The following is a 24,404-nucleotide window of genomic DNA, read 5'->3' on the forward strand; positions in this document are numbered from 1 at the left end:
GTTTTTCTGGTGATTTAATCAACTGCATATTTGTTTAGGGACCTGATTCATAAAAGTACATAATAAAAATACCAGGTGGGTGCGTAGTATTAGCTAATTTTGTGGACCTGTAAGAAAATGTAGTATATGTGTCCTTATAACACCCTTATTAGACAGATCCAGCAGAGACGTGACTGGAAATAAGGTAAGAGATGGATGGAGAATGGATGTGAATCAAGGACACAGTGATTCATGTGAATCAACACTTCACATTACTATCATCTGATTGGGGATACAGGACTTTAAATGAAAAAGAGCTTGCTTCAGCAGGAGTTTTGTCCCTTCTGCCATAGCAGTCCTTAACAAACTGGCTCACCGACACTGTTGTGAGCTGCAATGTATCAATGTATACATGAAGATTTTTTTCATTGTGTGTTTCTGTTGCTGTGTGTGTATATTTGAAAGTTTATGTATCATACTGTGCTGTGACAACAAATCTCCCACTGGAAAAAAACCCCTGATCTAATGGTCGCCAGGGCAGCTCACATGGGGCATTTTTCTAATTAAAGTTGGGTTTAGCCATCAAATTATCACAAACTGTCTGAAACACATAAAACCTGGGACCCGATAGTATTACTCCTGTAGTATCAGGATGGCTAATGGTCTTGGGAAATAATGAAGCTGCCATGTGTAGTCTGCATTGTGGTGAAAACTTTGAGGTGAGAGGCACACTGCACAGTGGGCAGGAGGAATGTCTGGAGGTCAATAGGTCCCCAAAACCAAATTTTTGCCCGGGGCCCCCAGACCAATAGGTTAATCTAGCCTGAAGCAATATGTTCACTAACACTTTATAAAAACCATCACTAATGAAACGTAAATTCAATTTCTTTGGTGATCAACATTTCTATTTTAATGGATGAGACATTACAGACATACAAAACAGTGCGGCCCACACTGTAAACATAAAATTCAATAAATGTAATGTTAATTAAACTTTAGTAAAGTTAGTTCACAGCTAACAAACAATAAAATGCTTTATAAACCATATGTATTTAGCAATTGTTTATTGTAAAGTTGTAACTGATGTTGACTGACTGGGACCTCGCAGCACCAGGGAAGTGTTGGTATTTATACTGCTAGCACAGGAGCTTTGGCCCAAGACACGCTGGTTAGCATGTTAACTTAAGTCAATGTCTCTACAACACAATACATCGTCGTCATAACGTCAAAATGTATTTCTTCACATTCTGTTGATAATTTTAGCAAATTGTTTTAACCTAAAATCTTACATACTGCACCTTTCATAGATGTTTTTTTTACTCAGTTACTTTCCTCAATTACTTTCCTAGCACCACAGAACTACTAATCCTCACAGTCATGTATAGAAGGAAAATGCTGTATTTTGAGTTGAAATGTTGTTTTTGAACATGTTTTTCAACCATTCAAAACACCATAATGTATTTCATACACATTACTATCAAATATATGATAGAAATGACATAAAAAAATAAAATTCCAAATAAATATTATAAAATATATCATGAAATGAATCATCAGGAGTCATGTTACTGGTGTGACTGTGTGACAAAAGGCACACTGCTGACATCACTTTACTTCCTTTGACCTATTTCATAAGAAGCATTTAGTTGACATCACAGGTGTGACCTACCTATTACTAGGGGATTTTTAAAAAGTAGAATACAAATGGAATAAATTACATGATTTAGTGTGCTTTACATGATTGACAACATGTGTTTTGATGCCCTGTAGCAGCCATTTTGTAATTTTTCATGAATATTGCCAGTGGTGTTACCATCACTGGTGTTGCCTTCCTTATGAGTAACTGCACTTAAAAAAAGATTTAAAAAAAAAAAGCTATTAAGCCTTCATTTATGTGTATTCATAGAGTCAGTGAGTTATGGAATAATGTGGTTTAATTTGAAATGTTAGAAAAGGATTTTTGCCTTTCCAAAAGTGGACATTTCTGTAGACTGAACCTCAAGTGTTACCATATGTCCCTTTACTGTGTCTGTATGAGCAACAGACATTTTCTAATAAAGACTGCATTTCTTGGTGTGCAGTCTGCATTATACAGAACAACTAGTAAATGTTTTATTCGTTTTAAAACTAGTATATTTGCCACCGCCTCAGTGTCAGGCTGCTATACCGCTTGTGACCAGCAGGTGGTGGTGTAGCTGCGCCGCTGGCCGCTAAGTAGGTGTTGCTGTAACGTCCCCACTTTGTCCACAGTCGTGACGTATTTCCTGGGGCTTGTACAGACCACTCAGCGGTACACCAGAGGGGTATCATGACTATTTATAACCAGCAATTCTCCCTTATCAATTTTTCAGTCGCTTCGCCGTGCTGTCGTCGGTTCTAACACCGCGGTGAGAGACAACAACAAGCCGGGTCGAGCAGGATGTAAAAGGAAGCTGGTAAGTTGAGCTGCATGTAAGTTTCCCGTCCGCTCCGGGTTTGTATTTTGTACTTGTTTGGGCTGCGCGGTTGCCGAGTTTGCCGTGTTCTCGTCTTCAGTCCCACCGGGGACCCTGACACGGGACGGCACCGGACCGCATGTTGTCCTATTGATCCCGGTTGCTGTCAGTTTGTGTGTATCGGCTCGAGAGACGAAGAAGAAGGGGGGTCTCACTCACACACACATGCCGAGGTGACGTCGACTGCGCCGCGTCCGGTTACTGTGGTGGTTCCTGCGAAAAATTGTCGTGATCCACAGCGTTTCTCCTCCGTCGGAATGAGTAGTAAAAATGTGAGGTCGGAAATGTTCGTCAGGGCTGGATGAGAGAGAGAGGGAAGGGGAATTTAAAAAAAAAAAAAAAAAAAAGGGGGAGGCACCTGTGAGACGGAGCAGGTCAAGCCTACCGTGGTGTCAAGTTTACGTTAATCACGGCGCGGTACAGTTTCAGACATATTTGTCAAGCGGAGGGAGGGAGTCATCATCGGATCAGCTCCAGCCGCCGCCGCTCCGACACAAATTATGACCAACTACGTGTTGTTGTCACGGACTTAAACGTGTGAGGTGAGTCGACCCCAACGCAAACTCACGACTTTACTCCTATCAGCTGATATATTTAAACCTCTTAACTTCAGCTCCTAAACATTCAAGTGTTTGGCTGTACAGGCCTGAGCGAGACAGACAGACACACACACACAGAGAGAGAGAAGTTTTCCTCCTTCCTGAACTGAAACTGCAGTTAATCTTTAACAAGTACGTGTTGCTGTTTACACACATGCAGCCTAAAGTGGACTTTTTTAATGCTAAACTCTGATCATGAAGCGCTTACATTGCCTCAGGACTGAACTTTGACATGACAGGTAATCAATGCAGATATGAGCACTTCTTTTGTTGCTGCACTGACCTGCTGTGGTGGACATTTGACTCTTGTACACCCGTTGTCTGATGAGACACAATCCGGGCTGATGTGAATATGTTTTGTGAAGATCATCCTCTGCGTAACTGAGCTGTAGCTGTGTATTGTGTAGAAATGAGGCCGTTTCATTGTGGTGACTGACCTCCTTGTGTTGTTTGTGCTTCCAGTAAGCTGTAATTTTGCTTCTCCAGTGAGGCAATATTGAGCTACTGATCATTATGGATAAACAAGGTTATCGAGCCCCGTGAATGTTTGTGCATGTGCCAAATGACAACTGAAATTATGTGGAGGAAGTGTAACTTCTTGCTTGTAGAGGATGATAAGATGTTTAATTAGAGTTTTAAAGGTGCACTATGTTGTTTTGGGGAAGAAAAGATCTTCACTGATTTTTTTTTTTTATGCCTAAACAAACTAAATAAACAAGCTGTCTTCATTTTCCTGACTGAATAAACTGAATAAACAAACTGACCTTAAGGGACAACACAATTTCATACTGTTTTACTTATATTTGGCGGACCCTGCCACCTTTCTAGCTTCAAACAGTGTTCTGGGGACCTTATTTTCCTCATGAGAACAGCTTGTTTATTCAGTTATCGGGAAAAAAAAAAGGTGCTGTGTTGTAAATATTAAAGTTCTGAGTTTGAATTTCTTCTTCAAAACTACACAGTGCCCCTTTAAATTTGAGTTGCCATACAAGCATCCGAATGATTGTCACAAGTGATTGTCTCAAAACTGAACTTTGACATGAAAAACTCGTTACCCACGAAGTGTTTAAATGCTGCATTCTTACTGACATAACTGCAGGAAGTCTAAAGAAGAGGATAGATGACAACGCTTGGGCAAAGTAAATGTACCAGGGAATAGAGTTGTGTAGTTAATCTGGATATAATTGAAAAAGTGCAATATCCAAATCGCAAGAAGCTGCAATTATTTGTTAAAGGTAAAATGTGTGTGTAAACAGCCTTATAATGACATAATGTAGTGCTGTAGAGATTCCCTGGCCCATAATCTTGTTCTGCAGATGTAAGAAAGACATGTTTGTTTGGTACAGACCCCAACAAACGTCATATTGTTACCAGTGAAAAGAAAAAAATGTAATGCAAAAATGATTTTTCCCAATAATTGTGAATGTTATTGCTATTGCAAAATCTGTCAAAAATAATTGCAGTATGATTTTTCTGAACATATTGTGCAGCCCTAGTTTGTAAGCTCTTTGAGTGGGCTAGCTTAAAGTCAAGCCATTAATTGTTATATGGGTTTAACAGTTAAATTCCCATACAAATTCCCTAACGATCAAAGATGACGGCAAAACACACTCAATACATTGTGTTTTTAAGGTCAAACCATAGCTGTGATGTCCTAAACAAGAATGCAACATTATGATCAAAGCACACCACTGGAGAGAGTTTGGATGTTGTGGCTCAGGAGGTAAAGCACGTCGTCCACTGATCACAGGGTTGGCAGCTGGATCTTTGTGCAAGACACTGAACCCCAAATTGCTTCTGATTGTCAGGGCTGCACCCTGCATGATAGCTTGCTGCCATCAGTGTGTGAGTGTGTGTGTGTGCTTGAGGGGCTTAATGAGTGGCAAAAACCTTGTAAAGGTTACCTGGTATTAAAAGCTTTCATTTAGAAGGTCAGACAACGTAACAAATGAGGTGTTTGTTGAAACATAGAGATGTTTCTGTTTTTCATCATTCTGAATTAAGGCTGTCATACTTGTAGTTCAAGGATCTGGATTCATACAACTTGTTGTATATTTCCACCATTTTGCTTTTCATCTTTGCTTTGAGCCCCTGTGGACTTCCACTTCCACTTTAAAGAAAAATATTTTAATTAAGAACACAATGAATCTAATTCAAAAGCAGTCTTCATCATGGTCCTTGCGTAGAGATGCTTGAATGTCACCAGGACTCCTTTTTTCTGTTATGCAGCTTTTAGTGGAAGCTTTGTGGCATCCAGTTACAAAGAGGAATCTGCAAACAAGAAAATAATGTTTGTGCTAAATGCAGAAGATCTATTTGAACTGTCTTTTCGTAGATAAAACTATACACAGTCTTACTGATCTACATATATAATCCTCTAAGAATCCAGATCTGTAGTCACACTTCAGCTGATATGTCACAGGCTCCTTTATATACTGTTTTAAACACAGTAGACTGTTTGGGAATAATCAGACAACATCGTCAAGATTCAAAACATTTGCTTTGAGACCCTAATTTGAACTTCTAGAATAGAAAGTGCTGTTGCCGTGATGCAGTTTTAAAACCTAATGGGGAAAACCAAAAGACCAAACAATCCAAACACTTTAAAGCGTAAACTTTGAGATAATAATGGCCTGAATGTTAGATTACCGCTGGTTTATTATTCTAAAGACCATACTTTTTTTAAAATAGAGCCTTGGTGAGGTGTTACTTCCTGTACACCTCAATGACGTCCTGTTACAACTCAGGCAAAAAAAGATTTTGCAGCAAACACAACGTGATTTTTAGTGGTTATGGTATTTTCATGAATTAGCCCAATGCCTTCTATATTAGAGAGAGATATTGATTTAATATATGTCACAATATGAGAGCCGGCAGTAGTAACACGATTTTTGAGTGTGAGGAAAGGGTCATGTGGGCTAAATGCATTTGAGTTCATTTTTATTTCATTAAAATGTAAATAATGAACCAATGAGGTGTAAACTGTTTCCTTTCTAAAACGTCCTGATGAGTTCAGTAATGAGGCTGGTATTATCCTTTGGGTTAAATGACACTTGGCTAATTATAATTTGGTGTATTTTTTCTCTGTTATAACTTCTGTTATCACAGTCTGACATATGGTATCATTTACTGAGGTAACACTAAAGACCACTCACAGCGCCACGGTCGGCTTCTCCTTTGTCTCTCGCCAACAGTGAAGTCGTTGAGCAGTTGTTAAATTATGGCGTGTGGTTTTCACGCTGACGTTAAAGAAACTGAGTGGTTGAGCGCCCAGATGAGGTCACAGACGTCAGTACTTAAAGTCAGTGTGTGTGTCTGGAAATCAAACAGAGGTTTGGAAACATTCACGCTGTTGACCTGTTGCATCAAAGGACAGAGGACAAAGTTGAGTGAGTTATCCACCAGATTTATCTTTTGGTTTCCCACCTTTCTCATTCGGTTATTTTATGCACTATGTTATGATTTAGATGAATTTAAATCTGGTTAATGCTTTGTCAGACATTGGCTTTAATAGCGACGCTTCACTTTTAAACCTTTTAAAATTAATTTCAGACAAGAAGAATTTCATGTTTGTCTTTAATTTCAATAGGAACTGAGATCGAAAAAGTAAACATGTAATTAATGTAGGGCATGGATCCTTGCTACTTAATGGAGGGAGATTTTTGTGTTCATAAAATAGGCTTAACTGAGCAGGAAGGAAGAATTAAAAAGGCGGCAGAGGGATTTGGGTGTTACTGAAGGTTGGCACATTTAAAAACAGTTCTACTTTGAGAGACACTTCTGGCACTTGATTTGTTCTGCTTGGTTTAATATTCACAATTCTTGTTTTAAATATAGTCATTTCTGTTGTCAAGTCAGTCGTTATCTGTGTTACCTATTTATAAAAATGAACATTTACCATTGAAACGCCTGACATGGATTAGCAGCTTGTGGTACCGACTCCCAGCCAGGCTGACCTGTAAGCTGGCTGATCTCTAATGACTCAGTCACCTGTAGTGTCACAACCCAGTGAACCAAGTCTGTCTTAACCCTTTAGACATTACTCATCACTTTGCTCGGGAAGCTTTTCACAAAATTGATCTTAAAAGTACACTGGTGATCCAGTTTTTCCAGCACTTTTAAATTGTGTTTTTTCTGCATCGGTTCCACACAAGCGTCAGGTAACAGTAGAGCGTACAAAGGATTTAGATATAGATTTGAATTGCTACTGAAACAGGGCTTCTTTTGTAATAAACATTGTGATATTGCAAAAATGTTGCATACGTCTGCAATATCACTAAACATACAGTATATAGATAACAGCATAAATAAATGATGAATGCCATCAATAGAAGCGAGCGGGGATCTGCAGTAGCTGTATTTGTTTTAACAATGTATGCAAAAGAGGAAGTGATATTATCAAGGGAGTTCCTTAAACTAGTGAGAAACCAGCCAGATGGGAAAATTATCCACCAAAGGGATTTTTACAGGAGCAGTAAAGTAATTCTTCTGAGAAGACAATTTAATTAATGATTGCCAGATGAAGATCTATCGCTGAAACTTTACATTTGGCTACTTCAATTAGTTAACATCAAGTTTCATCAAGTATTACGTTTTGCCCACAGATCTGTTATTTAAATGTGAATATACACAGAACACTAACTCTACTTCAGCCAACAAAAAATGTATCTTGAGTTGAACATGCCAGTAAATATGTAGGTAAATAAAACAAAATTCCTAGTTAAGAATGAATAACTGGTTTCCACAGGTTGCCGTTAGGTAATTGTAACAGCTGAACAACACATTTGATGAGAATAAAGCAGATGTTCATTTGGAAGTTATTAGTCTGTCTGCAACTCAGGGGAAAAAAACTTTTGACACAAATAAACTCCCCTCAGAATTAAAAATCAATATAACACAGCCCTTTTATAACCACCAGTAACTGTGGTCTCAGTAATAAACCCAATTTAATTTTAGCTTTTCGACAATGTCACCCACATTTGAACTTTATGAGCTTTGTAAAGAGCAAATTTACAGCAGGGTTGTTGTATTTGATTGCATTACATAGTATAGGTGTACCTAATAAAGTGGCTGTTGACTGTATTAAGCAATTTTTATATACTACATAAGGAAACAGACACACTAAAAGTTGTTGATCATGGTTAAACACCGACAGTAATAAGATGCACCAACATTGTCCTTTGAGTTTCTAAGTCAGTGGATTGACGCCAGCTGGCAGCAAGTGACACAGATTATCAGCACCTAGAAGTCAATGCAGCCATTACCCCATATTCCTTCAGTTGTATATGTAGCTGGTCAGACAGAGTGAGCAACAGTTTAGCTGGCAGCCAGCACTTTGGGAATCTATATGTACTTGGCCTTGTCATTGCTGTCTAGATAAATGAAATAGAGTAAAAAATGCTTAATTCATTGAATTATATATACAATTTTGTATGGATGGGTATTGCAAATTAGCTTTGGCTATAAATGCCGTGGTGTGGCGTCAATTTATACTACAAACTTGTATTTTTACAAATAACATTAAATAATACAATTAAGAAATATATCGTATAATGTAATTTTATATTGAAAATTGTTATATATTGAAATTACACTGAAAATAAGTAGGGATATAGCCAAGTATCGACGACCAACAGTTCAAAGGTAACTAGACAGCGCCAGAGTTGTTTCGGAGATCCTTTATTGATGCAAAGAGGGTTCACTCATAGAGGAAAAACTGAACTGAACTAAACTGATAGCAAGGCCACAGGCTTGAGACACCAAGCTTTGTAACAAACTGAATTTCTACCTTTTTGTTGTTTATTTTTGAACTCTTGAGTCTTTTTTTTTTTTCTTGTCAATATTATTTGAACCTGTCTAACCCTAACCTGTAAAACTCACCAGGATAAATCTGCTGTTGTCTCTCTGCTGTTGTAAATACCCATATCTTTTTAAAGTAGAGTGTGAAAATATAAATGGCATAAAAGTCCCAGTCTAACAATAGCATAGCTGTCAGTGCTGTAAAATGTTGTAAATCGAATCGTGAGAATTGTGACACCCCTAAAAATACATATTTCATATCTTTAAATGTGGTGCTTTATCCAGCAGCTTGAATTGTATTGAAGTGAATTCGACTGGTGTATTTTTAATGTGAAAGCCTTGGTAATGATGCACTAAAAGACTTCTTGAGTGCACAACACAAATGTCCAACTACCCCACATCGTCACTCACATAATTTTGGCTTCCCTAGGGAAAGTTTGAGGAGCTTGTTTGTTTGGACTGAGGCTTAGTGGCACAGTGAGTCAAGTTTGAGTATTTTGTTCATAAGATGACTAACATAGGCGAACGGGTCATTATAGAAGGCTGTAACACTTGCAAAAAAATGAGAAACCCTGTCCCATAGTTGAGTGGAATCAGGAGAACAAATGTGACTCCATACAGTAGGAAACATAGAATAGGAGCATTGTATTCAGTGCAGTCCAGTCAGCTCTGGGTTACAATAGAGTTAGCACTTTGGATAATGGTCTCAAGAGACTTATGGTGCAGCTGACACTTCTGGCTCGATAACAGCAGTTTAGAGGCAAAATTGTATCAGCAAACAATTACACCATCAGCCGAGATCTGTTTCTGCTCACTGTGGCTACAGTAGCTATATGAAATATTGCTTTGTCTTATTCAGAAGATCGTGTTTTAGATGTTTTCTTATACCCACACTCAAATAATATATTGTAAATGTGTGCTGCAGTCAAACACTTTCTCTGACACTTTGAGCGTGTATGTTCTCTCCTTGGCCGCAGTCATTCAGCCACTGCTGCCTCAGGCATTTAAACTCCACCCGCTACTGGCTACTTCACCTCGTAGTGAGACTGCTGTGATCCCTCAGCATCCAGGGCGTAGTCTAGCTTTCCAACCGCACCTCTCCACCTCTGCTGCTGAACCAGTGCACCTAAGCATTTTCCTTTTGCAATCTACCGTGTCCTCCCACGGGAGTGTAAATGCCAAAATCTGCTGCTGTGTGTCTGACCACAACATCAGGTCCAGCCTTGATATCCTATTTGCTGCTTCCTGTGGGTTATTATACTTGCAGTTTTCATTAGTTTTAATTTTCATTTGGTATTTAATTTTTGTTTCAATTTGGTTTAGGTTCACTTAGTTTCCAGAGTAGGTCGACTTATTTAAGGTTAGTTTTTTAGTCTCAGCATTAGTTTTATTAATTTTTTGTCAGGGGCAAGGTTTAAGAAGTATAGGTATTACAATACTGTACACTTTGTGAAGGCAATTGACTCACAGTCACGTAGACATCTGACTCTGAAACATATGCACCAATGCCTCCTCATGCTTGTTGTGTTGACAAATTTGACCAATTGACAGACTAAAACTAAAGTAATGTCCTGTATTTTTTAAATGATATTTTAATAGTTTTGGAAGTACACAATAGTGTTTCAGTTAGCCTTGTTTCCCCCTAAAGTCTAGTTTTTTTATTTATATTTTGAGTAGACTTTTTTTTCGAACCTAGTTTTAGTTTTAAGTTTGATTTTTAATTAACTTTAATAATCTGGTTATCAAACAACTGTATATAACTGGGCTGTAGTACGCCTAGTCCAGACTTATGTTCTTCCTACTTTACAAAACAGATTAATATATTATTTAATGTTGTTTGTCTTCATTTCAGCACGTCAGCGTTGAGTTACAGTCATTGAGTTTATTCCTCAGTTCCTCTTTCTGTTGCTTATTCTACGGAACATTGAAGCAACTGCAAAGGGAAGAACAAAACCTCAAATTTGGACCAAGTGTTCTTTGTTTGGCCTCATGTGAATAGAACCAATCACAGTGTTTGAGTACAACAACGTCGAGGTAGAAAACCCATGTGTCAAGTAACTAACTTCTTCTTTGATGATGTTATTTAAGAATATGCATCTCATACACTTTCACTAACATTAGGTTGGAGACCTAATTAAGCTGTTAGGCCACAGACTTTAGAAAATGACAGCTTGAGTATATCCAAAACTAGCAGTTAGTCCAACAGGCGGTGAGATGTTGCTGATGGGCAGATTTGGTTCATCATAGACACTAGTAGAGCAACATGTTACTTAAAATATACGACAGAAACGGCAAATAGGTCAGAATACCGTCTTAAAATACAGTATATGTCTTTAAACATTACAGTTATGGCTGAACACATATTTAACAAGTTTGCCGATGTTACATCGTATCGTAGGGGTTTCACTATAGTTTCCCCGTGGATTTTGACATGTCCAGTGTGTGCAGTCTTCTTTTGTGTCATTTCTTTTGCGGTCATGGTGGATCACAAGGAATGAGTCACCCGTGAAATCACCAGCAGGCTTTCTAAACTTTGTGGATATATATAAACCTGCTGTGTTTTCTTCCTTCTTTTTCATGCTAGGTGAGCTGTGACTGTCCCCTTCTTTGTCTCTCTCTGTGCACCTGCATGCACCGCGGGCAGCCCCGGCCTGTCGGAGAGACGCTGTGCTCAGAGACTGTGCTGCACTAGGAGAAACCCATGGCTTTTGGCCCTCCATCTTCCTCCGTAGGCCGCAGGCTCAGGCTGCTGGAGGTGCTACTTGGGTCTCTGTTGGTCTTGCTGGTGTCTGGGCTGGAACCAGTGCTGACTGAGAAGGTCTTCACAAACACATGGGCTGTCCACATACCTGGAGGCCAGGAGGAAGCCGAGCGAATCGCCGCCAAACATGGGTTCATAAACTACGGACATGTAAGTTTAAAGCTTGTTTTATTTCCCTGCATTTGCAGAGTTTTATTGTTCAGACATGTTGAGCAAAAACTAAAGCACTTTAGGTGAGAGATGATACATGGGACATATGTAAAAAATAAAACCAACTAAAGTTTGACTATGCAAATGTATGACTCTTAGGCTTCCTGACAGAAGGTGAGTGTGCTGCTAGTATACACAGTGTGCCCTTTTTGTCTGACTCGTTAATTTCTTACAGTCTATGAATATATGGGTGTGTGCATTTATGATTGAGTTATTTATATATTTTTAAGTTCCTTCTATTGGGGGTGTGTCTTCTCTTTTCCCCACTGTTTCCTGTTGTCCACTTTTTCCACCCAAGCACGAAACACCAGAATCTTTAAACAGTATTAAACTAACTCCAAAACTTATTTATCTGATAAGTCTGTTGGAAAGCCAGTATTCAGTCTGTTGTGGGTATGTAGTGTGTGATTGGGCCAACAGCTACTAAACATGTTTTCAGAGCTTCGATGTGATCTTTGACAGCTCATTCAGTCGCATATAAAGTGTTTTGTTGTAACAGTGGTGTTGCAAGAAGTGCTTTTGTACCAGTCAAACTTGTTATATGACAAAATATTTTTCTTGCCGTCATTGTTGTTTGCTAGTTGAACAGGTTACAACAATAGTCTAAAGCTGGGAAGAGATTACTGAAAGCTACTGAAGGCTGAAGAAATAGTGAATACCTTTTTTGCTTTCCACCAACCTACACAGTACTTTTAGTGTCTAAATTCACAAAGGAGCATATATTGAGCATTTCAATAAATAATAGGACAAAATGCTGATGTAACACTGGAATTGCATGTTTAGGGTTATGTCCCTGTGTTCTGTGAGAATAAGGATTCTGACATTAAGACGGATGTCTATCAAAATAACAATTTGCCTGCTCGAAATTTGTGTGTAAAAGCCAAAACAGATAAAAATGCCAGATTTCTGTGAAACTGTTGATAAAGAGACATGGTCAACGTGGACTGTAAACACTGCAGAGAAAGTTGAAGAGTAAACTTTGGAAGAGCGAGGTCACCTGTGTGGGTGTGCACTAAAACTTGGATTAGAGCTCTATTTAGAAAGTCATACAGTTCATATATATATCTCAAAGCATCTAAATCAAATTGACTGGATCAAAATTTTATCTTCTGGCTGATAAAGTTGGAGCAAGTAGCTGTTTTCAGACACAATCCAAAATGTTCTGATTAGCACCAACGCTCAAGTCAAATTGTCGTTTGTGTCTGTCTATATTCATAGAGTTTCGCAGTAACCAGCCTTTGTGTGGAGTCGGGGCAGAAAGCAAAAATGCTGTAAATCTGTAAGAGTTGGAATGATTTAAAATACATGTTTAGTCTGCTATAGATGGTGCTTCAACCTTGAGACAGGTTTCAATTATTAAGATCTTATGCCCGTAGCTTTGCATGCACAGTAGGTGGGCAATGTACTGATAAATATTCCCCATGTGCTTCAGTGGCGTCTTTTATGACTTCATCTGTGACCTCAGTGCAAACTGATTAGCTAACTTATATTTTAACATCATCACGTCCTGTATCGACAAACATAGTTTTTTTTTCAATTCAGTCTTCAGAACAACCCTTTTTTATGTGCCTTTGTTATCCATATAGAGTCTTCTTCATCTTGTTTACTATTCATAACCCAAATCTTATTTTGCTGAAGTGCTCAACAGTCACTTATCCTGATAAGAGAGGTGCAGGTTGTTTCAATTCTATAAGAAAAGTGCTTTTTTGGCTTTTTACCAGCACATTTTTGGGAAATGAATGTTGGTCTTGGTGTTGGATGTACTTAATTTGTACTTAAAGCTATAGTTGGTAATGTTGGAGAGCTAGCAAGATTTGAAAGTGGCACCTCCTCTTAGCTCCACCCCCCAATCCCCCCCCGCCATTGTTCTCTCCTGCTAACGCCAGGTTCAGACAGGACGCCGAAGCGCCGCGAAGCTCTTGAATTCTCGCGCGAGCCACAGCCCTTCTGTTCACACCAGACGTGAATTTCTTCGCGCCGGTTGGCAAGCGGCTCTGCTCCTCGGCTGTTCTGTAGTCACACTTGGAGCGTTGGAGCTGTCAACAACTCCCTGTACTTCTCCACTTCCACAATCAACTTCACATCATCCATCTTCAACAACTCCGCGTCTCTCTGCCACTCTCTCGCACTGCCTCTGTTTGCGTGTGTATGTTTTGACACCCCACCCCCCACCCCTTATAGCCAGCTCACTCTGTGTCTCTCTCTCTCTTTTGTTTGTGTGTGTTTATCTCATTCTCTGATTAGATACACACACACACACACACACACACACACACACACACACACACACACACACACACACACACACACATCGCATTCATCAATCGGGGTGTTTAATTATTGAAAATAGTTTTATTTTGAAATTTGTTTTATTTTGAAAACCGATCAGATTCTCTTGTTGTTACTGTGTTTGACTTCCTGCCTGGCTTGACACATTCAAGCACTTCCTATGTGAACGACACCATTGGTTAACATGGGCGCCGAAACGAAAATGGCTCTGCTCCTCGGCGCTTCGCGGCTAATCGTGGCGCTTCGGCGTCCTGTCTGAACCTGGCGTAACTCGGTATGGAGTATGCTGAATATTTCCGGCAACTGTGACACGTGATGAGTGCACGCAGGGAGGAGGGAGGGACAGAGGGGGGCGTGGGCAGGACGAGACATGAGGGCATCTGATTGGTTCTTTCCACTCGGACCGAGAGGCAGGGATTGGTCAGAGTTTTTACAGGCCTGCAGCTGCCACAGAGGTCTGATTTTTTTCGTTCCTTTTTCTGACCACATTATGTATTGACTACTCTCAGGATGGAAGGACCATTTCACCCAGTATAACAAAAAGTGTTTCTGAACAGGATTACCAACTATACCTTTAACCTTTCTTCTTTCAACCACAAACTCTTTAAATGAGTATCGAAATGTGTGTCCAGTTGATTAAATCTATCTGGATAGATGTGAAAACTGAGCAGATGTTGACATTGTTCTGATCAGTGATCGACTACTTCAAATGTGACTGTTTGCAACGTTTTAGGACCATCTGCTCCTCACAACTTGTTGTTGGGCAAAAATGTATTTAAATAGAAGAGCTGTATTTTTTCATGATAGACAGTAAGAATAAATGTGAGGATAGTTTTCATGTGCATTTCCACTTTTTCAGTGAGGGAAAACCACCATGCACCATATGGTCTCTCTGGTCATGACCAGGAATGTCAATTGTGCTGTGAATCACTGCAGGCAGACTAATGAGTAATCCTACACACTTAAATCCTCACACTATGTATTGCCTGTGGACAGCGAGGAATCCAGACGAAGCAATTACACCCATGTTCTTACAAAACTGTGTCCCAGGGACAAGGAGGATCTGTGTGGTTTGGCTGATCCCAATACTTTCTTAAAACCATTTTATGATATTTTGAGTGAGGGAAAATGGACCATTGTGTCTGACCAGAACTAGCTTGACGAGCTAGTCTTGACATGGCATTTAAGATGGAAAAATTCACAGGGGCCTGTCTAATGAAGCAGCCCGAATAAAGTCTGCTAGACAAACGCTGAGTAAAGCCTTGAGCTCTCTCAAATCTGAAACATAAAACAGATGTTCCAGGTTTTTACTCTAAGCAGGTATTCTTTTTTATTAAACCTGCTTCATAAGTTAGATCCTGATCTGGCACACGATTGTATGCTGCAGAAAAAGTGGGTTAAGATAACCCAGTTGGGACCCACCACATCACCAAGGAGATGAAGCCAAAAAAAGCCTGACCTGACCGAGTGTGTATTTTGTAGAACTAACTATAGACCCAACTTTGTGCTGCTAAGGCTTCCAAATATTACCTATGGCTTGATGTGCATGTGTTGGGCTGCTGGCACCAAATGAAAAAGTAAGTTTGAGGTATAGAACAGAAATACATGAGATAGATGAAGAGAAAAGTTATTCCTCTACTTGAGGAGGCTCATTCAGTGTTCCATGAAAAGTAGAGCAATAAAGTTAATTAATAAGTTTAGATAAATCACCATAAAGATCAGACTGGTTCTGCTCTCTTGGTCTTTTTGCCACAGGAGTTGAGCTTAGAGCTGCAAAGATTAGAACTGATTAAGTCAATCGACAGAAGATTAGTTGGCAACAATTTTTATAATGAATTCAAGTCATTTTTATAGAAATTCCAGCTTCTAAAATGTGACATTTTTGTGATTTCCTTTTAGGCGGTTGGTTGCACATAATCAGTTAATGGAAAATGGACAATAGTCTTGCTCAAGGAGATGTCACGCTCTGAAATCTTGCATGATGAGTTGTCTATATTGTCAAAGTCAGCTGAATAGTCTGTCATGACTTTGGATATACTGTAAATTCTTGCTGGCAGTTCCTCTATGTAGACTCCAGACTCCTCTCTTCAACTCTTTCCTCTTTCCGTCCTCTTCCTGCAACATCTCACATGTCATTTCAGAGAAAGACTTCTCCTTGAGCAAGACTTGCGTTCCTGGTAACCAGAAGGATCTCATAATTTAATAAAAAGGTGTATCTCAGTAGGAATTGTTTCAGACACCTACAATACCACTGTACTGTCAGGGGCTAAAATAAGCACTTTTACTGCATATAACATTTTAAAGTTGCAGTTGGCTCAAAGGATTATGTTGCAGCCATTGCAGCCGTATTGGGGTTGCCAGCTGAGGCAATCTGCTTGACAGATTCCAAAACCTTTGTAAAGTATGGATCATTTAGAAACCAAAACATGTGAATATAGGACACTATACAGAATACTGGAAATTCCCTTTAAAGTGCTTTACAACACACACCACATACACCTATTCACACGCACATTCAAACACTGCTGGCAGAACCTGTCATGCAAGCCTCCGACCTTCTGTTTTGTTGACAACCTACTCTACCTCCTGAACCAGTCGCCCACAAACAGACATTTTATGATTTCACTTTTGGAAACTGTGATGAGCATTTTATTGTACCATTTTATACACAAACGGATTGATTGGTTATTTCAGAAAATAATTGATCAATTTCGAAAGTAATTTTAAGTTGCAGCCATAATTAAACTGACTTTGGCTTTCAACACTGACTTTAGGGGGCTTCCTGCTGGAAACATAAATTCTGACGACATGACATCGCCATGATAAACAGAGTAAATGACATGGAACAGTCACATCTGTTATGCCCTCGGTCTGTTATCGATGCATTCTCTCTGTTCATTAACTTTGAAAGGTGTGGTATAACCACCATTGATGGCCGCCGTGACTGCATTCCAGTATACGTCACTGCTCATTGATTAAAATGAAACCATTACCTTACAGCTGGAAACAAACAAATATGTTAAATCTGTTTTCTTTTTTGCCTACAGCTAATGGAGGGAATTGAGAGTTGCTTTGTGAGCTATGTGTGGCCAGGCATGTTGAGTGTGAGCTGTGGGGCTGTGCATGGTGCTCTGCGTCTGGCTCTGCTGGTGTGTGCAGGTGTTTGAATTAGGCAAGAGAGCTTGAGGGGAGGATCAAAGACTGCAGCTGGGCAGGTTTTACTGCTCTGATGATGGTTGTTTTTTCATTCTCCTCACACTGTGGCATCAACACACTCTATACCCTAAACACATCAGATTTTTATGTTCCTTCATCACGACACATGGCGCATGCAATCAAGAAGTGTGTACACTCGTTTTTGTCAACAGAATAATTAAGTACACACTTTAAAATGTACCTTTGTTGCACTGTATGTTGCGCCTGGAGATGATTTTGCCTTAATGATGAGACATGCTTGAATTCCTTCAAATAGCTTTTATTTTTCTGACCAACAGCCAGAAACACAGATAATCATTTTGCTATAATTTTACGATATGATAAGCATTAAATCCCCACATTTTTTACTTTAAAAAATGACCTAAAACTGAAATTGTTTATTTTATTGTTTAATTCAATTAATTTTTTTGTTGATCGACTAATCCTTTCAGCTCTGTAAATACTAGTTTAAATAAATGCTCAGTGAACTCATTATCTTCAATACTTTTCTATTTATTTAACTTACTGTTTTGCAGATTTTAAGTTTGTGTCTGTTGATATCGAGCATTACATGAGAGACTGAATGGGGAAAAACGTAGGTATATAAAGATAACTTGTTGAGTGTGAAAGATTACTTAAACCGTAATCTAAAAGCCCTGCCACATCATGCAAACAGTCGTCCTTCGGGTGCCGTTGAGCTGTTATCTGTGGCCGCCTGTTGTCTTTAGTTTCACAGTTTGGCTCGAGTCATCCCTGAGGATGCTTTTATTTAATTCAGCATGTTAAATCAGCGGCAGCCTTCTGACTGGCACAACATCTTAGGAAAGTAGTTATATTCAACCGTTTAGTGTGGTTTCTCCATTGGAGGCGTAGCAGTAGCAGAATTGCTGCCTGTTGAAAGATTTTGAAACTTCAATCAGACTCACTGTGACATGAAAAGGGTTTGCTAGTAGGGCTGCACAATATATTGTTTGAGAGTGATGTAGCAATGTGCTTATGTGAAATAGTCACATTGCAGGATGCGCAATGTCAGGTAAGGCAAATTTACACATTTAAGTGTGTTTACAGCTCGTGAGGAGTACTATTACATATGTGTAAAAAGTAGTAGAAAGCCCTTTGTGGCTCCATAGGAAGTTACCCTTTAAATGGTTCTTGGAGTTTGTTGCTTGAGTGATATAAAGGCTCTGCATACACAGCGAACCACCAGTCACAATTATTCTCGATCACTTTATCAACAAAAGCAGGGTCCGGTTTGGTTGTTTGATAAAATGCATTCCACTACAAAAACACCCCCGTCATTCTATAATGATTAATTCTTTCCGAATACAGCTATTCAAGTTGTCGAGTGAAAATTGCATCGCAGAAAACCAAAATACTGCAATGTCAGTTTTTTTTCCAGTACAGTGCCGCCCTATTTGCTATAGTTTATTTTCTTCTTTTTTTTTTTTGTTCATGTTTTTAAGATTAGGATTACAGATGACTGGTTGATGTGTTGCATCTGTCTGTCTTGTGTTGGCAGCCAAAACTCACTTGAAGCCTATTCCTTTTCCCGTCACAACTAATCAGTCAGGGTGAGCTAGCCGGTGTGACAGTTGTACTGGTTGTTTGTCAGTGAGGAAACTTTCAAGCAATGTTGCTTGACAGGAGCAAATCATGTTAAACCTTGATGCGCTCTAAGTGCACCAACTGTCTCAGTTGAGTAACACCCCCTCTTTGCGCTATCCCTTACTTAGATGTCATACGACTTTAAAATGCCTCCCCTTTTCTTCTCTTCATTGGTAAAGGAGATGCAATAGATGACGCCTGTAAGGATTATTAATATTAATGTACCTCGGACGAAGCAGACTGTCTGTTTTTAGACAGCACACCTCTCACTTTGACTCTGCTCCTACATTATGGGGCCATTTTAGAACAAGGGGAATAATTAAAACTAAGTTAAAGTAATAAAATCAAGAAACGGCTGACTCACACACTTGTAAATGGGTATTAACTGCCAACTTGCATCTCCTGATGGTTATTTTACATTTTAAAGACCTTTTCTTGCCCACATCATCAGACTTGCGCTGCAGTTTTTCAAGGGAACTTAGATTTTTTGTGCTACGTCTGGTCCAATTGCACCTCTATTACACCGGTATTTAAATAAATTGTGAAATGGGATTGGTATAAGTAGTACGAAGTGATTTGATAAGGAGGACTGACACAAGTTAAATAAAGCTTAAGAATCATTAGAGTGTAATCTGTGAATGGGATCAAACAACCACACGATCAAAGGCTTCATTTAAAAATGTATCAGTTGTGGTCACAGCTACAACAAAGCAGATCTTTTTTGTTTGATCTGTTCAGCTCGACGGCTGGTGAGACTGCATAGATAGATGATTTCTTTTTATATTTTTTAGGTCACTTGTGTTTTAGAACATTGTGCCTTTCTGTCTGTGGCCTCAGGCTTTCACCATCTCTTCCATCTTGAATGCAGCTCATGAAAGTTTGCTCACTGATGACGAGGCTCACAGTCTCAATGCTCAACTTGATCTTTGCAATGTTGCACTGCAACTTTCTGCCTCGACCTTTTGTTAAGGGATTTACTGTGTTATACACTATAATTTACATTTCAAGTACAGCTGCACTTTCATAAGTTTAACTTTTGTGGTTAACACAATAAGGTCAATCTAACTGCACAGAGCTAGTGTCATGAGGAAGTATTGCATAATGAGTGTCATTAGCATCATTTCAGAGAAAGCCTTTTTGTTTCCTGCTTCCTCTTCCTGGAATATAAAACAGGTTCCTGGTGTTCATTCATGAAATAAATGATGTAAAATTTACGGGACGCTATGTTTGGAGGATTCAAAATACATCTCTTATTTTTTCTCAGAAGCCGTCTTTGATTGTTCACAACAAGAGGTGCAAGAAAAAAGGTGAATGATGAATAAATAACTCTTCTATTCCTACGCTCACTTCAAAGTAAAATCTCTGAAGAAGCGTGTCACTTCCCTCCTTTTGAAAAGTGGTTTCTGTTGCTGGTGGGGGATAAATACTGCTGTGTTCGTACGGCTGCTCTTGGAGGCTGACATGCCTTCATTGCATGTGAGGGAGGATTGTGTTTGGCATACTGTGCCCTCACTGCACTCCATGACACCATCTCAGCCCATTTCTGTAATCTAATGTGCTGATTTCTTCCCTCCTTTGTGAAGTGGTCAGACCCTTTAATGGAGATTATTAATATTCCGTTCAGCACAAGATTAAAAAGGAGCAAACGAGACGGATATTATCTGATGAAGTACATGAAATGACACTGTCCTATCTGTAACTCATGCCATGGCGCTGCACTCAAAGACAGCCTCTTAAAGAAGTCCAACTTTAATCTATCCCATAGTTTCTTAGGCGTTCTGAAGATATGATGCAGGAATGAACTTCTAATCTCCTACTTCCATATTCTGTTGGTTTTCCCTTGTACTTTATACGGGCTGCTTTAAAAGAAAACTCCACATAGATCCTCACAATATTAGTTACTAATAATATATTTTACCACATGCCTTAGTATGGACGTAATGTGGCAGTTTTTAACGTGTGATTTATTTATTTATCTTACTTTTAGATCATATTAACAAGCAAGAAAATGAAAGGCATTTCTCTCGGTAGTGGATAATTAAGTAAACAGATTCCTAATAATTTCTTTCATTTGGCTATCACAGTCAGTAAGCCATTGTGCATCAGCTCCAAGTCCAGAAATATTAACATTTGAGCAATATTACATTATTAAAATGTCATTTCTTTTTTTTTTACTGTGAAGCAGTAGTACTATGACTTCTGCCACTTTTACATCAAAGTTAGTTTCTGCATTGCAAAAACGAGTTTGGCTTGGTTATTATTCTTTCATTTTTCTGTGTCACCCTTTGCACACTATCTGTTGTAAGATTATTACAGAAGTCACACCCCATTGACATAAATCATGATGAGTAATTTATTAACATGTGTTGTCAGCGCTGAACATTTCAATTATATGTATTTGTTTGGTTGAATAATAGGGTTCGAATGAGTTTGGGTGGAGGAATGTTTTGTTGACTTAATAGCACAGTATGTAATTACTACCACTAGCAGCCTTTCAGTCAAAGCAATGCAAACAAAAGATATAGTTTGATGACATTGTGAAATATTGTGGGATCATTGCAGTTGTCTTTGTTTGTTTAACTATCACCTTTGCTGATGACAAGCTATATTACGAGACTCAGGGAGAAATGTTCACAGACAAGTTAAATGTAAATACATTTATAAAATAAATTTGTTATTTCACAAGAATTTGACATGCACTTTCCTGTAGAGAATGGTGGCTTGTTTTAAAAGTGCTAGTACTGGAAGCAATCACATCATGCATTTTAAAAACACAGCTTGTCTAATCTCAATTCTCTTCACTTTGTCATGAAGTTGTTACTTTTTATCTCACCTGCAAAAATTGGTAATTGTGGAAGGTCTCACACTATATTACTCTCAGTCAGACGTCTGTAGCAGATAGGATTGTGTAAACTGCAACACCGCAATTTTGGAGGCTGTTGGTCCTGCCGGAGTTGCCTGATAAGAGCTAAATTATTTCTGACTCGTCTCTCAGTTGAAGCTCCATCACAAAGTACAACCACTGTGAATTGGAAAACACCAGAAATGAGAGGCTGAAGGTATGGAGTCCATAATTGGACTCTGGAGAAGTGAAGCAATTAACTGTGGGGAAATAAGGGGGTTGAAGAAATTTGCTGGAAAATCATCAGAGAGAATATGATTGGAGCGGAGATGAGGGGAGGAGAAGCTGCCTGCTGTGCGCTGAGAGCAGCCTCTCTGCATGATTTGTACAATCCCACACAGGTGCTGCCTCTTTTTTGTGCTGCATTGCCCCCAAACACAACGAGACGCATCGATACCTTCATAAACCGTATCAGGATTAAATCCACGCCTCTTCACTGATGTTTCCTGCTTTGTAGCAAATTGTGGAATAAACTTTTGAAATGTCACAAAAACTTCTCCTAGCAGCTGCATTGAGATGATTAATAAGGTCTCCTCAGCACAGCCGTGTCAGTAAACACGCCCACATGAAAAATGGAAATAGCCTTTCAGGAATTAATTAATATTGAGCATGTTATTGCTCATTTATGTCAGCTAATATTTGCAATATTTTATGCTCTGAGGATGGAAAAAGAGATGTGCTTTATGATGTTCTAATGTAAACACAAAAGGAGCCATAAACTAGGGAAGCACAGCCCATTTAATTTATCTCAGAGATGTGATGAACAGATCATTTATAGCCCGCCTGTGCAGCAAACATCACTTAATCACTATGAATATGACAAATGCTTTTTCATCTCTATACGTTAAACACTTCCTTTGTTGATGAAAGAAAACACCCAGTGCAAGTCGAAGAACTCTTTCCGCAATATTAATAAAGTTTTTTGAAGATTCAATCCTCTCCATTCACCCTTTTAAATCATATATGATGTATAGTTCATCTCACACAAGCCTGGACAGAAAACAGCTATTGACCTAGCATCAGTTTTTCCATCCATCCATGATGTTACTATTCCCAGAGGGCCTTTCCAGGGTCCTTGAGTCAAACATGTGGCTCAAACACACCAGCCATGTAGACTGCCACCTCTAAATATTTGATTATGCTTAAGCATGTTTTGTAAGCTGGTTTACTCGTGCAATATCTTCATAAATCTTTAACGGACCACTCTGTGGCTCTGGCCTTCTTCAGCCAATGAGAGCTGATGGCTCTAGCGGACTGTGCAACCCTATACAGCCAGCGTAGGATGTCCCTTTAGAGATGGCGCAGCTTTGAAGTGCACTAATGATAATGCCGCAAACAAAGCTCAACACAGTGAGAACTGTTGGATGTGGGCCCTTGTTTGGACCCATTAAGAGGCTCGGCTTTTCATCCAAAGAGGAATGTATCGTTCCTCATCTCCGTACGGTTGATCAGCAGCAGAGTGGTGCATCTCTGCTGCAGCGCCTTTGGTTCTTATGCTGCTGTCAGTGAGAGAGCCTCCTTTTATTCCACGCTGTGCAACCTCGCTCTCTCTGAGCAGGACCAAATCTCACTTCAATCTCAGCTGCTCAACTTTGAAAGTTAATGAAGTGCAGAGATTGACATGTACTGTTAGCCCTGCTGGAGACTTCTGTGTTGAGGGGAAGGACTTTGGAGCCAATAAACCTGAAATGAAATCTTGAACCATCACAAAAAAAAAACATTGTTGTGAAAACGATCCTCGTGCACACGGATCCGCAAGGTTTAACTTTGTATTTAAACACCACAGAATAACACCACGTGCCTGAGTACAAACGCTTTCTTCTATAGAGCGGTGAGCCATCACATCAAAGTAACGATGCAGCAAATTTAAACTTTGCCTGAGGAGCATAAATAAACTCTGGAGCTCGATAGACCGCCGTTGTTCTTGTTATTGAAGCAAGGCCACGTCATGACAGTTTTTCATTGGAATTGTGTCTCACCAGTTTACACAACGATGTAAAGCGTGCCGTTTCCGAAAGATTATACTCTGGATCTCAAAAGTTTGTAATTTCAGGCCCCCCAAAACACTGTTGTCACGTGAAAAGTCCCCAATTTCAAAATGCTCTCTTGAGAAAGTAATTAGCAAATTTGCAGCATTAAATCACATAGTTGCCTTATAGATAGTTGATTTTTGGCAAGCTGTATGTCACATTGCACTGTTTACAATGTATCACCCAAGGAAGAGTCACGTGAAGTAAGCCAGTGAGGTTATGTGAAGTTTAGAAACGGAAGTAAGAGGAATTTAAATACTGACCTCTGTGATTTGCATGAAAAGTAGATTGTGGGAGCTTACATGATGTTGATGATGCTAACGATGCTGATCTAAAATTGTCAAATCATCCGTCCCTTATGGAAACAAAACAATGTCGGAAAGAAAAGTGTTTAATCAATCTGAGAAAGATGTGGTGTCTTACATTGAAGCTTTGTAAAACAATTTACAGAGGAAATCTTTGTTAATGCTTTAGGTAAATATAAAGATGACAGTGCATTACATAAAGCCAATAATACACAAGTTAAATGTGCTGAATTGC

At 39.2% G+C, this 24,404-nt stretch overlaps 1 protein-coding gene across 2 annotated transcripts in view; it reads left to right on the plus strand.

The window, feature by feature from the left end:
* Positions 1-2,225: 2,225 nt before the first annotated feature.
* furina (furin (paired basic amino acid cleaving enzyme) a) overlaps positions 2,226-24,404 on the plus strand; it is an 88,053-nt gene continuing 65,874 nt past the window's right edge. Inside the window, exons 1-2 of one of the 2 annotated variants that reach the window (XM_084351176.1) lie at positions 2,226-2,414; positions 11,457-11,783. In XM_084351176.1, the coding sequence (XP_084207302.1) occupies positions 11,574-11,783 (210 nt within the window). In that variant the 5' untranslated portion in view covers positions 2,226-2,414; positions 11,457-11,573. Of the gene's footprint in view, positions 2,415-2,658; positions 3,017-11,456; positions 11,784-24,404 lie in introns of those variants that run through there. The other variant, XM_084351177.1, reaches the window with a different exon arrangement.

Source organism: Pagrus pagrus (genome assembly GCF_965226575.1).
Source record: "Pagrus pagrus genome assembly, chromosome: 1".
Classification (NCBI taxonomy): domain Eukaryota; kingdom Metazoa; phylum Chordata; class Actinopteri; order Spariformes; family Sparidae; genus Pagrus; species Pagrus pagrus.